The 14,867-nt window shown below is 39.9% G+C and overlaps 2 protein-coding genes across 2 annotated transcripts in view; both read left to right on the forward strand.

The window, feature by feature from the left end:
• Positions 1-14,867, forward strand: part of LOC137240639 (uncharacterized) — a 108,984-nt gene that overhangs the window by 66,387 nt on the left and 27,730 nt on the right. The gene's annotated exons all lie outside the window — the stretch shown is intronic.
• The window catches only part of LOC137237427 (prolyl 4-hydroxylase subunit alpha-2), a 60,321-nt gene that overhangs the window by 45,112 nt on the left and 342 nt on the right, over positions 1-14,867 (forward strand). Inside the window, exons 6-7 of the mRNA XM_067761036.1 lie at positions 14,063-14,572; positions 14,656-14,821. Of these exons, the coding sequence (XP_067617137.1) occupies positions 14,063-14,572; positions 14,656-14,821 (676 nt within the window). The remainder of the gene's footprint in view (positions 1-14,062; positions 14,573-14,655; positions 14,822-14,867) is intronic.

Consider the following 14,867-nt stretch of genomic DNA (forward strand, 5'->3'; position numbering starts at 1 on the left):
CAGTGCGGTTAAGTTCTGCAGCTAGTATAATTTTCTCCAGCATCAAATTAAAGAAATCGCACGATAGGGGGTCACCCTGTCTGAAACCTCGTTTAGTTTCGAACGGCTCGGAGAGGTCCTTCCCAATTCAGACTGAGCTGATGGTGTTGCTCAACGTCATTTTGCACAGCTGTATAAGTTTTGCGGGGAAACCGAATTCAGACATAGCGGCATATAGGCAGCTCTTTTTCGTGCTGTCGAAGGCGGCTTTAAAGTCGACGAAGAAGTGATTTGTTTCGATTCTCTTTTCACGGGTTTTTTCCAAGATTTGGCGCATTGTGAAGATCTGGTCGATGGTAGATTTACCAGGTCTGAAGCCGCACTGATAAGGTCCAATCAGCCGGTTCAAGGTGGGCTTCAATCTTTCGCACAATACACTTGAAAGGACTTATATGCGATATTATGAAGGCTGATTCCACGATAGTTGGTGCATTTTACAGTATCCCCATTCTTGTGGACTGGGCAAAGAACACTTAGATTCCAACCATCGGACATGCACTCGTCCGCCCATATTTTGCTAAGAAGCTGCTGCATGCGCCTTACCAACTCCGCGCCGCCGTACTTGAATAGCTCCGCAGGCAATCCATCAGCGCCCACGGCCTTGTTGTTTTTCAATCTGGTTCTTGCTATTCTAACTTCATCATAATCGGGCGGGGGGACATATATTCCATCATCATCGATTGCGGGATCGGGTTCTTCATCTCTGCGCGGTGAATTGCTGCCTCCATTTAGGAGAGCAGAGAAGTATTCCCTCCATAATCTAAGCACTCTCTGGACATCAGTTACAAGGTCGCCGTTTTCATTCCTACAAGAGTTTTCCCCGGTCTTAAAACCATCCGTCTATCGCCGTATTTTTTGGTAGAATTTTCGAGCGTTATTCCTGGTGGCTAGCAGCTCAAGCTCCTCGCACTCACGCCTTTCTGCTTCTGCTTTTTTCTTCCTGAAAAGGCGTCTCGCTTCCCTTTTCAACTCACGATAGCGTTCACACACCCCTTTTGTCGCGCTCGCTTTTAACGTAGCCCTGTAGGCAGCGTCTTTTCTTTCGGTTGCAACGCGGCATTCTTCATCGTACCAGTTGTTTTTTCGTGGCCGTCGGTAACCAATTTTTTCCTCGGCGGCAGTACGAAGTGCTTTGAAGATATGCTCCCACTGCTCCTGTATTCCTTCAGGATGAGTTGTGCTCTCAGAGAGCAGGTGTGCGAGTCGAGTTGCGAAATCATTGGCAGTCTGTTTTGATTGAAGCTTTTCGACGTCTAGCTTTCCTTGTGTTTTTTGTTCCTTGGTTTTAGCCGCGCTGTGGCGGGTGCGTATTTTGGCTGCAACGAGATAATGGTTCGAGTCGATGTTAGGTCCTCGGATCGTGCGCACAGCTAAAATACTGGGGGCATGCCGTCCGTCTATCACAACGTGATCGATCTGATTGCGAGTATTTCGATCAGGAGAGAGCCATGTAGCTTGATGGAGCTTTTTATGCATGAACCTCGTGCTGGATATGACCATGTTTCGAGCACCGGCAAAGTCAATCAGCCTCAGTCCGTTAGGAGAAGTTTCATTGTGTAGGCTGAACTTTCCAACTGTAGGGCCAAAAACACCTTATTTGCCCACCCTGGCGTTAGCCAAGCACGACTTTTATATCATGACGGGGGCAGCGCTCGTAATTGCGTTCTAATTGTTCATAAAAAGTGTCTTTCACCTCATCGTCTTTCTCCTCTTTCGGCGCATGGGCGCAGATGAATGATATATTAAAAAATTTTGCTTTTATTCGGATAGCGGCGGGACGCTCGCCCACAGGCGTGAACGCCAGCACTTGGCGACAAAGTCTCTCTCCCACCACTAATCCGACGCCGAAACTGCGCTTATTCGTATGGCCACTCCAATAGATGTCACAATTTTGGATCTTTCTTCCTTGCTTCGTCCAACGCATTTCTTGGATGGCGGTGATGTCAGATTTTGCTTTGACGAGGACATCAACCAGCCGGGCATCTGCACCAATCCCATTCAGGGAGCGGACGTTCCAGGTGCATGCCCTCAATTCATTGTCCTTCAAACGTTTGCTATGGTAGTCATCAATAGAGCGTGTATTTATCCGAAGCTTGTTGTTATATTTCATTGGAGTATGGGTTTACGTGGCGGGTCCCAAGCCCAGCGCACAACCCGCTCAGCGGGGGTGAAAATATTACTTGCACGTTTATATAGCGAGCCGCTTTCTCCAAGACAGACGCCCGCTTGCAGCCGCACCTAGAGGTGTACAGACGCTGCCGATGAGATCTCCCCCGGCTAGCCCTTAAACCGATTATGTCAGAGTGGCCTAGCCAGGTTGTCGCCTTCTCACATTAGCTCACCGCTAGACGGATGTTTAGCGGCTACCCAGAGGATACTTGACCGCAAGCGACCGGCAGTAGTGAGCTGCTTAAACCGCATGCAAAAGAATCGCTCTGGCCATTCCCAGGTGAATTCCGGTCATAAGCTTTCCCCACTTTCGTGGACTTCTACACACGGCTCCACCACCCATCGTTAAACCTATCGTAACAAAATTCGGCAGAGAGGTTGCCTTTACTAGTTATAAGGAACGCTTTGAAAAAATTAACGAAATCGGTTAAGGACCACGCCCACTTTTATATAAAAGAGTTTTAAAAGGGTCGTTGACGAAAAATTGGCGTGACACCGCCCCTTTTTTGACTGAGCAATTTTCTATGATCCGGGAGCCATAACTCGAAGAAAAATTTACATATCGTAACAAAATTGGGTACACATATTTTCCTTATAGCAGGAAATATTTCTAGTAAAAATGGATAAGATTGGTTAAGGACCACGCCCGCTTTTATATAAATGACTTTAAAAAGGGTCATAGGCAAAAATAATAAGTTAAATCTTAGCGAAAAATAGTTTTGTAGCAAACGTATTTTGTGCCATTATAACAAAAAATGGAGAAAAGTTCAAATCTTGAAAAATGGGCGTGGCAATGCCCCTTTATTACAATACATTTCCCAACGTTTCTGGAGCCATAACTCGACGAAAAATTTGGTGCACATGTATGCCTTTTAACAGCAAATATTTTCAGTAAAAATGGACCAAATCGGTTAAATCGCCTTCTTCTAAAGTTGGAAAATTTTGTTAATAACCCTGCCCTTTTTTTGTAATAACGCTTTTTAGTACAATGGCACTTGTGTATTTATGTTTATTGTTCGTTTATATCTTTGTTTTAAAATAAAGAGTAGGGAAATCCCCATATCTGAAGGAAAACTGCATTATTACCCGCTCAAAGTCTTTGGTGTTAGCCTCTGTATCCTTTTTGCCTCTTTTAAACGAAAATTATTTCAGAATAGAACCATATGTATCTATATATTAATACGCTAACAAAATTTCCATACAATCAATTGACAGGCTGTTTCCCATACTTAGCATACGTAAAATCATATAAAGTTATATGAATCGATTCGTATTGATCAGCCGCAGTGCATAGGCCTATTTTTGTTAACAAATATTACTCTATTTGTTTATAATTAAAAGAAAAAGTTTTTTGTAAATTCGAACAAATCATACAAATACCGAAATTAATTTTCGTGCACAAGCGTCCAATCTTTGGGAACAATTATCTAAGTGTTCTAATGCGAATTTCATAGACTTAAACCTTTATGATTCCCTGCTAAATTCGAAAGCACAAATGTTTCACGTACATACAAATATGGTGCCCAATGTTGCCACTTACCTATAATAGCCTCTACCAAAATCCTAAAAAACTGTTCCAAAATAATTTGTAGCATACCAAAAAACCTTAAATAGAATTAATTTTTGAACGGCCCATTTTTTGTGGCAAACTTTACTTACACGTAAATACATAAGTCTTTATTTAACAGATTATTTTTTTTTATTTTAGTTGTTTTCAAGAAAACATGAAATTACAAATAATGAGTTAACTTTTGTTGAAACTAACTAAATTCATTTATAACAATTAATGGCAAATTATAATTTTATTTAATTAATTATAATTACATATGTAATAGTAAAGCGCCGATTACATACCTAACAGGTGGTGTGAAATAGGTTAAATTCCTTTAGCACATTTCTTCGTTCTTAACTAAAAATTCGTGTTTTTTGAATTATGACGCTATTGAAGTAAATGGGCGATATATGTATATGTAGTTTATATTGGTGATATAGGCCTACTGGGGAACCGAGCACCCAAAACTAAATTCGGTAGCGCGCCAACGGCGTATCTCCCGGGAGGTGTATAAAAAGCAAATTTTCAATTCAATTTCAAGTAATTTCACCACAATTCTGTGTAAATTTCATTTGATTTTACATATTTGTTATATTTTTTTTAAGGAGCTCCACACCAAAACTTATAATTACATTTGAAAAGTTTGTAGAAAATTTAAGAAAATACAATCAAAGATTATAACGTCTTAGGTCAAATTCAAAATTTTAATGAGAACTTTAAGTAAGATAGATCAGTTTGCTATATTTCCACTCACTGCTCAACTATTAACGCATTATTGCACTACCCCAACACTGGATGCATAGAGTGAGTTGAAAAAAATACAAGTTGGTCGAATTTCGACCACGGGCGATACTAGTATGTATTATTGCGCAGCCTTGTACCACTATTAAGCACACAAAACACACAACAACAGCATTTCAAGTGTACAGTTGGGTATGTAATGTTCGGTTTCACCCGAACTTAGACTTCCTTATTTGTTTTTTAATTAATTTCTCTCAAAGCAGCTATGGCTATACGACCCCGATTACAGCTCGTGTATGACTCAGTACTACTTCAGTGTTCTTACAACAATACAATATAGTAACAAACAAGTAAGGAAGGTTAAGTTCGGGTGTAACCGAACATTACATACTCAGTTGAGAGCTATGGTGACAACATAAGGGAAAATAACCATGTAGGAAAATGAACCGAGGGTAATCTTGGAATATGTTTGTATAAAATGTGTATCAAATGAAAGGTATTAAAAAGTATTTTATGAGGGAGTGGGCCATAGTTCTATAGGTGGACGCCATTTAGGGATATCGCCATAAAGGTGGATCAGGGATGACTCTAGAATTTGTTTGTACGATATGGGTATCAAATGAAAGGTGTTAATGAGTATTTTAAAAGGGAGTGATCCTTAGTTCCATAGGTGGACGCCGTTTCGAGATATCGCCATAAAGGTGGACCAGGGGTGACTCTAGAATGTGTTTGTACGATATCGGTATCAAATTAAAGGTATTAATGAGGGTTTTAAAAGCGAGTGGCCCTTAGATGTATATGTGAAGGCGTTTTCGCGATATCGACCAAAATGTGGACCAGGGTAATCCAGAAAATCATCTGTCGGGTACTTCTAATTTATTTATATATGCAATACCACGAACAGTATTCCTGCCAATATTCCAAGGGCTGTTGATTTCCCTGTGTAGAACTTTTTCATTTTCTTCTACTTAATATGGTAGGTGTCACACCCATTTTACAAAGTTTTTTCTAAAGTTATATTTTGCGTCAATAAACCAATCAAATTACCATGTTTTATCCCTTTTTTAGTATTTGGTATAGAATTACGGCATTTTTTTCATTTTTCGTAATTTTCGATATCAAAAAAGTGGGCGTGGTTACAGCCGGATTTCGGCCATTTTTATACCAAGATAAAGTGAGTTCAGATAAGTAGGTGGACTAAGTTTAGTAAAGATATATCGGTTTTTGCTCAATTTATCGTGTTAAGGGCCGAGCGGAAGGACAGACGGAGGACTGTGTATAAAAACTGGGCGTGGCTTCAACCGATTTCGCCCATTTTCACAGAAAACAGTTACCGTTATAGAATCTATGCCCCTACCAAATTTAAGAAGGATTGGTAAATTTTTGTTCGGCTTATGGCATTAAAAGTATTCTAGACAAACTAAATGAAAATGGGCGGAGCCACGGCCATTTTGAAATTTTCTTTTATTTTTGCATTTTGTTGCACCATATCATTACTGGGGTTGAATGTTGACTTAATTTACTTATATACAGTAAAGATATTAAATTTTTTGTTAAAATTTGACTTTTAAAAAAATTTTTTTTTCAAAAGTGGGCGTGGTCGTTCTCCGATCTTGCTAATTTTTATTTAGCACATATGTAGTAATAGTAGTAACGTTCCTGCCAACTTTGAAATTACCTTCTTTTAAAAGTGGGCGGTGCCACGCCCATTGTCTAAAATCTTACTAATTTTCTATTCTGCGTCATAAGATCAACCCATCTACCAAGTTTCACCGCTTTATCCGTCTTTGGCAATGAATTATCGCATTTTTCGGTTTTTCGAAATTTTCGATACCGAAAAAGTGGGCGTGGTTATAGTCCGATATCGTTCATTTTAAATAGCGATCTGAGATGAGTGCCCAGGAATCTACGTACCAAATTTCATCAAGATACCTCAAAATTTACTCAAGTTATCGTGTTAACGGACAGACGGACGGAGGGACGGACATGGCTCAATCAAATTTTTTTTTTCGATTCTGATGATTTTGATATATAGAAGTCTATATCTATCTCGATTCCTTTATACCTGTACAACCAACCGTTAAGTTAATATACTCTGTGAGCTCTGCTCAACTGAGTATAAAAAAAAGATAACATATTTTAAGGATTTGCTTTATATAAATTAACAAGAAACAAGTAAGGAAGGCTAAGTTCGGGTGTAACCGAACATTACATACTCAGTTGAGAGCTATGGAGACAAAATAAGCAAAATCACCATGTAGAAAATGAACCTAGGGTAACCCTGGAATGTGGTTGTATGACATGTGTATCAAATGGAAGGTATTAAAGAGTATTTTAAGAGAGAGTAGGCCATAGTTCTATGGATGGACGCCATTTAGGGATATCGCCATAAAGGTAGACCAGGGCTGACTCTAGAATTTGTTTGTACGATATGGGTATCAGATGAAAGGTGTTACTGAGCATTTTAAGAGGGAGTGGGCCTTAGGTCTATCGGTGGACGCCTTTTCGAGATATCGCCATTAAGGTGGACCAGCGGTGACTCTAGAATGTGTTTGTACGATATGGGTATCAAATGAAAGGTGGTAATGAGTATTTTAAAAGGGAATGAGCTTTAGTTCTATAGGTGAACGCCTTTTCGAGAAATCGCCATAAAGGTGGACCAGGGGTGACTCTAGAATATGTTTGTACGATATGGGTATCAAATGAAAGCTGTTAATGAGTATTTTGAAAAGGAGTGATCCTTAGTTCCATAGGTGGACGCCGTTTCGAGATATCGCCATAAAGGTGGACCAGGGGTGTCTCTAGAATGTGTTTGTACGATATGGGAATCAAACGAAAATTGTTACTGAGCATTTTAAGAGGGAGTGGGCATTAGGTCTATAGGTGGACGCCTTTTCGAAATGTCGCCATTAGGGTGGGCCAGGGGTGACTCTAGAATGTGTTTGTATGATATGGGTATCAAATGAAAGATGGTAATGAGTATTTTAAAAGGGAGTAATCCTTAGTTCTATAGGTGGACGCCTTTTCGAGATATCGCCATAAAGGTGGACCAAGGGTGACTCTAGAATGTTTGTACGATATGGGTATCAAACGAAAGGTGTTACTGAGCATTTTAAGAGGGAGTGGGCATGAGGTCTATAGGTGAACGCCTTTTCGAGATATCGTCATTAGGGTGGGCCAGGGGTGACTCTAGAATGTGTTTGTACGATATGGGTATCAAACGAAAGGTGTTACTGAGCATTTTAAGAGGGAGTGGGCATGAGGTCTATAGGTGAACGCCTTTTCGAGATATCGTCATTAGGGTGGGCCAGGGGTGACTCTAGAATGTGTTTGTACGATATGGGTATCAAACGAAAGGTGTTACTGAGCATTTTAAGAGGGAGTGGGCATTAGGTCTATAGGTGGACGCCTTTTCGAGATATCGCCATTAGGGTGGGCCAGGGGTGACTCTAGAATGTTTGTACGATATGGGTATCAAACGAAAGGTGTTACTGAGCATTTTAAGAGGGAGTGGGCATTAGGTCTATAGGTGGACGCCTTTTCGAGATATCGCCATTAGGGTGGGCCAGGGGTGACTCTAGAATGTGTTTGTAGATATGGGTATCAAATGAAAGGTGGTAATGAGTATTTTAAAAGGGAGTAATCCTTAGTTCTATAGGTGGACGCCTTTTCGAGATATCGCCATAAAGGTGGACCAAGGGTGACTCTAGAATGTTTGTACGATATGGGTATCAAACGAAAGGTGTTACTGAGCATTTTAAGAGGGAGTAGGCATTAGGTCTATAGGTGGACGCCTTTTCGAGATATCGCCATTAGGGTGGGCCAGGGTGACTCTAGAATGTGTTTGTACGATATGGGTATCAAATGAAAGGTGGTAATGAGTATTTTAAAAGGGAGTAATCCTTAGTTCTATAGGTGGACGCCTTTTCGAGATATCGCCATAAAGGTGGACCAAGGGTGACTCTAGAATGTTTGTACGATATGGGTATCAAACGAAAGGTGTTACTGAGCATTTTAAGAGGGAGTGGGCATTAGGTCTATAGGTGGACGCCTTTTCGAGATATCGCCATTAGGGTGGGCCAGGGGTGACTCTAGAATGTGTGTACGATATGGGTATCAAACGAAAGGTGTTACTGAGCATTTTAAGAGGGAGTGGGCAGTAGGTCTATAGGTGGACGCCTTTTCGAGATATCGCCATTAGGGTGGGCTAGGGGTGACTCTAAAATGTTTGTACGATATGGGTATCAAACGAAAGGTGTTACTGAGCATTTTAAGAGGGAGTGGGCATTAGGTCTATAGGTGGACGCCTTTTCGAGATATCGCCATTAGGGTGGGCCAGGGGTGACTCTAGAATGTTTGTACGATATGGGTATCAAATGAAATGTGTTACTGAGCATTTTAAGAGGGAGTGGGCATTAGGTCTATAGGTGGACGCCTTTTCGAGATATCGCCATTAGGGTGGGCCAGGGGTGACTCTAGAATGTGTTTGTACGATATGGATATCAAATTAAAGGTATTAATGAGAGTTTTAAAAGCGAGTGGCCCTTAGATTTATATGTGAAGGCGTTCTCGCGATATCGACCAAAATGTGGACCAGGTGATCCAGAAAATCATCTGTCGGGTACTGCTAATTTATTTATATATGCAATACCAATAACAGTATTCCTGCCAAGATTCCAAGGGCTGTTGATTTCGCCTTGTAGAACTTTTTCATTTTCTTCTACCTAATATGGTAGGTGTCACACCCATTTTACAAAGTTTTTTCCAAAGTTATATTTTGCGTCATTAAACCAATCCAGTTACAATGTTTCATCCCTTTTTTCGTATTTGGTATAGAATTATGGCATTTTTTCATTTTTCGTAATTTTCGATATCGATAAAGTGGGCGTGGTTATGGTATTTCGGCCATTTTTTATGCCAAGATAAAGTGAGTTCAGATAAGTACGTGGGCTAAGTTTAGTAAAGATATATCGCTTTTTGCTCAAGTTATTGTGTTAACGGCCGAGCGGAAGGACAGACGGTGGACTGTGTATAAAAACTGGGCGTGGCTTACACCGATTTCGCCCATTTTCACAGATAACAGTTACCGTCATAGAATCTATGCCCCTACCAAATTTGAGAAGGATTGGTAAATTTTTATTCGACTTTGGCATTAAAAGTATTCTAGACAAACTAAATGAAAATGGGCGGAGCCACGCCCATTTGAAATTCTCTTTTATTTTTGTATTTTGTTGAATTTTGACTTAATTTACTTATATACAGTAAAGATATTAAATTTTTTGTTAAAATTTGAATTTTAAAAATTTTTTTTTAAAAAGTGGGCGTGTTCTTAATCCAATTTTGCTAATTTGTGTTTAACACATATATAGTAATATAAGTAACGTTCCTGCCAAATTTCATCATAATATCTTCAACGACTGCCAAATTACAGCTTGCAAAACTTTTAAATTACCTTCTTGTAAAAGTGGGCGGTTCCACGTCCAATGTCCAAAATCTTACCAATTTTCTATTCTGCGTCATAACTTGAACCCATCTACCAAGTTTCATCGCTTTAACCGCCTTTGGCAATGAATTATCGCATTTTTTCGGTTTTTCGAAATTTTCGATATCGAAAAAGTGGGCGTGGTTATAGTCCGATATCGTTCATTTTAAATATCGATCTGAGATGAGTGCCCAGGAATCTACATACCAAATTTCATCAAGATACCTCAAAATTTACTCAAGTTATCGTGTTAACGGACAGACGGACGGACGGACGGACGGGCATGGCTCAATGAATTTTTTTTTCGATACTGATGATTTTGATATATGGAAGTCTATATCTATCTCGATTCCTTTATACCTGTACAACCAACCGTTATCCAATCAAAGTTAATATACTCTGTGAGCTCTGCTCAACTGAGTATAAAAAGGTCTCTTTAAGCGAAGACATCATCTTGGTGAACTTTGATATTCAAATTTTAACATAACTGTAAAAAATTGTATGATGAACAAAAATATAAAGGTGGAGTGCAATAAATAAACTTTCGATATAATATTTACCTACATCCGGCAATGTGCCGTTCTAAATGGACGTTTTAATACCCTCAAATAATTAATCTAGAAAACACTTCAATCTTAAATATTACAACTTATTAAGACCCGAAGTCTCTAGGTTATTAAATATTACAACTTATTAAGACCCGAAGTCTCTAGGTTATCAAAAAAGCCCCTTTAAAATTTGAATGCAAAATTTCCACGCTCGGGCGATTATTTTAATTTTCATGGACCACCTAGCGAAATTTTTTTCCTAATGGTGCATTATCATCGACTTCTGGGATTTGTTCTTATTTTTAAGATTTTAGCTCTACGGGAAATTATTTAAATAGCGGTCGCAAGATTCCACATTCTGTAAATGGATTTTCTAAAGATCTCAAAATATCTCGATCCCTGTCCCATCTGGAAAATTTGTTTATTCTAAATATTGAAACCAAATAAAGCTCAACTCTTTGTTCAAGACTTCAAAGTTACAGATCCCTGAGCTGTCGGGAAGTTCCTTAAAACTCGAAAGTGAATTTCCAAGGTCGGACTTTTTTTAGAATTTTCACGATTCTTGAACCAAAGTTTTTTTGGAGCAAATTTTTTTTGTTTCATGCTAAATTGTCATCGAGTTTCGGTGTGTTTTGCAAGATTCAAGACTCTTGCTCCCTGGGAAGCTACTCAAAAGTGGATTGCAAGACTCCCAAATTTTGTATGGACTTTGGCGAAAAATCAGAAACAACAAAAACCACCGACAACAATACCATCATTTGTTCAGGATTTTATAAGTTAATTCTTTATTTAATTTTGATGGCCTCGGAAGGAGCTTTCGTCTTTATCCGGTCTCTTTGTATTAACAAACAATTTTTAAACTCGTTAGGTTCTTGAATTAAGGTTAAAGCTCAAATCATGTAGTTTAGACAATAAATCGGATAGTATCATCTATGGAACAAAACCCCCTCAGCCCACTAATATTTCTGAAATATCTCCACGTATGAGTCAGCGCCCCATAATATTGGCTGTGAACATTTCATTAATTGACCTGGTTAGGAAGGTTCGGTTGGGTTGAAATTACCGGTTAATAAAGACCTCGAATAGACTGACTGTGTCCATGGTCTTGCCAGCATTTGTTTGACGACCAAACATTAAAAACCTCAACTAGGTAAAAGGACTTATATTATAAAATAACTTCGTCCTCTTGGCGAAAAAAAAGTTTTCTAGGACCTAGCTCAATAGCTTACTCGGGATCTGACAACCACGCCTTCTCTTCCTGCAGCTCACACTGCCGACATCTACTGTTACTGACGAGACCATACTTATAAGCATCGGCCGCCGTCAATTAAAACAAAAAGGCAGTGTTTAGCAAGCACTCCGAGTATATTTCGGCCATGAAAAGTTTCTCAGTGAAAACGCATCTGCCGTTCGGAGTCGCCATAAAAGATGTAGGTTCATCCCCCCAATTTGTAGGAAAAATTAAAAGGAACACGACGCAAATTGGAAGGGAGAAACTCGGCCTAAAAATTTTTTTGGAGATTATCACGCTTTTCATTTGTATTATTTTTATGTGACGCCAGAAGGCATTGTCCAGTTAATAAGAACATTGTGACTTGGAAATTCCGAATTATCTCATGACGTCAAGTGTGCTTGCTCTTAGTTTTCACTACAAGGTGACAGTAAACCCATAAAAGAAGACAGCAGTTACCCAAATTTATGGTAAATTTGTCATATTTTTCTCATTTGCCGGCTGGCGTCCCATCATCCACAGCATGCTAAATAAGAGAAATAATAAAATGGGTTGTGAAATAATAAAATAGTCTTTGTGTACAAATGACCAGCGGGTCAGTTCCAGACAGTTTATGATGCCTGTCAATTTGTCCTAACAAAAAACCAAGAATTAGAATACCCATTTCGAGTGCGCTTATTCTTGGGTTTATTGTGAGGGGCTATTTTGAATGTTACTTACTTATTTAATTGGCGCTTAACCGTCTAAACGGTTATGGCCGTCCAACAAGGCGCGCCAGTCGCCCCTTCGCTCCGCCAACCGGTGCCAATTGGTCACACCAAGGGAGTTTAAATCGTTTTCCACCTGGTCCTTCCAACGGAGTGGGGGCCGCCCTCTACGTCTGCTTCCATAGGCGGGTTCCGATCTCTTTCATTCGCATAATATGGCCTAGCCAGCGCAGCCGCTGCATTTTAATTCGCTGGACTATGTTGATGTCTGCGTATAGCTCGTACAGCTCATCATTAAATGTTCTTCGGTACTCGCCATCGCCAACGCGTAGAGGTCCATAAATTTTTCGAAGCACTTTTCTCTCGAACACTCCCAAAGGAGGGTGGGGCCGTGTGTAGAAGTCCACGAAAGTGGGGAAAGCTTCTGACCGCCATTCACCTGGGAATGGCCAGAGCGATTCTTTTGCATGCGATTCAACCAGCTCACTACTGCCGGTCGCTTGCGGCCAAGTATCCTCTGGGTAGCCGCTAATGCGACAACCTGGCTAGGCTACTCTGACATAATCGCTTTAAGGGCTAGCCGGGGGAGATCTCATCGGCAGCGTCTATACACCTCTAGGTGCGGCTGCAAGCGGGCGTCTGTCTTGGAGCAAGCGGCTCGCTATATAAACGTGCCAAGTAATATTTTCACCCCCACTGAGCGGGTTGTGCGCTGGGCTTGGGACCCGCCACGTAAAACCATACTTCAATAAAATATAACAACAAGCCTCGGATAAATATTTTGAATGTTGGCAGTGAGAAATACTGACGACTGCCTTTGCTAGTTAAGGCATATATTGCGATTTCTTCAGCTTAATGATTAAGCTTACAATTCTGATGATATTTATATTACGTAGCTTGACAAACGAGCCGTCAGTTCCACCTTCCTTGGCCTCAGGAAAGCGGTAAAAAAATGGGTGTTGCTGTGAACGAAGGGTAGACGAAGTGCTTGCTGTCATTATAAAAAGAATAATCGCACTCGCACTTTTACCGCAATGTCACTGTGGACTCATACATATCGACTCTTCGCAGGACTTCGTCTATATGGTAACCAACATTACTAGTAAAAACAATGCCTGTTTAGGAATCCAAAGGAGAATGATTCTTGCCAACAACTGCTTTTTTGAACTAAGTTGGCTAGCTTAAAATTTAAACTTAGAATTTACAGGCTTCTTCTTTAAAGTGCGCTGTTGGGATCGAATGTCACAAAAGGAATTTTTTCAATAAAATTTTCATAGCACAAATACTCCTTAGAGGTCTTGTCAATTCAAAGCCTAATGAATTCCCCGTTTAAAAAAAAAACTTTTTTATTGAGCTCGAGCGCATATGACATCGCCATTTCCATCTAACAAGGACAGACTTATCAAACCTACGCTGTAGGCGCAAGAATGCACATTAGCAAAGTAAAGACTTAAGAAGTTGCTTCTACGTTTCAAATTTCACAATCCATTGTCTTTGTTGTTCATTTCTCCCTATATGCTCTGTGCATGCACATTAATCACGAACCATACCAGGAACCCTGAATGATATTCCAGTTTACTTTTTACATTACAGCGAAGTGACAAATCCGTTGAAGAATCGTTGATTGAGGAGATTTGTCGTGAGACAGCAAACATTGGCGCAGCTACAGAGAAAGCCACCCACTACACTGACGACGGCAGTCAACACAATTTAATCAGTCACAAGAAATATTGTCGTTTCCTTAATGGTAATCTGCCTGAGCTGCTACTGCAACCACTCCAAGTAGAGATTCTTAACATCGATCCCTACGTTGTTATATACCACAATGTCTTACGAACAAAAGAAATTGATGACTTGCAAGAGCTTATCGACGAGCACCAAAATTACGTTGACTTTAGTGCAACGAAGTTTTTAAAGTTTACAAACTTAGCACAAAAGAAGCTAGCGGGGAATATAGCGAAACGTCTGCAAATCGCTACGGGGCATGCGAGTAAAAACTTTGCAAAGTGGCAAGTGGAACGTTGGACGCATGAGGATGATTATGTCTACGCAGACACCTTGGTGCCAATGTCAAATAAAATCATTGCAAATGTATTGTTTAATGTGAGTAAATAAAGTTATGTGCAGAAAGAGTACTAAATGTGGTTAAAACAAATTCAATTACTGTTTAATTTTTCTGTTTATAGTTACGAAAACCAAAGTTGGGTGGCGCTATTGCATTTCCACAGCTTGAGTTTGGTGTATTTGTTCCACAGAATGCTTTATTGTATTGGACACAACTGAATGAATACCATGAATATGATTATCGTAGTAAGCAACATGTTTGCCCAGTGATTGCGGGAATGCAACTCAGTAAGTGATTTTCGAAAATTTTACATGACGCCGCGTTGATGATGTA

Source organism: Eurosta solidaginis, chromosome 1 (assembly GCF_040869045.1).
Source record: "Eurosta solidaginis isolate ZX-2024a chromosome 1, ASM4086904v1, whole genome shotgun sequence".
Lineage (NCBI taxonomy): Eukaryota > Metazoa > Arthropoda > Insecta > Diptera > Tephritidae > Eurosta > Eurosta solidaginis.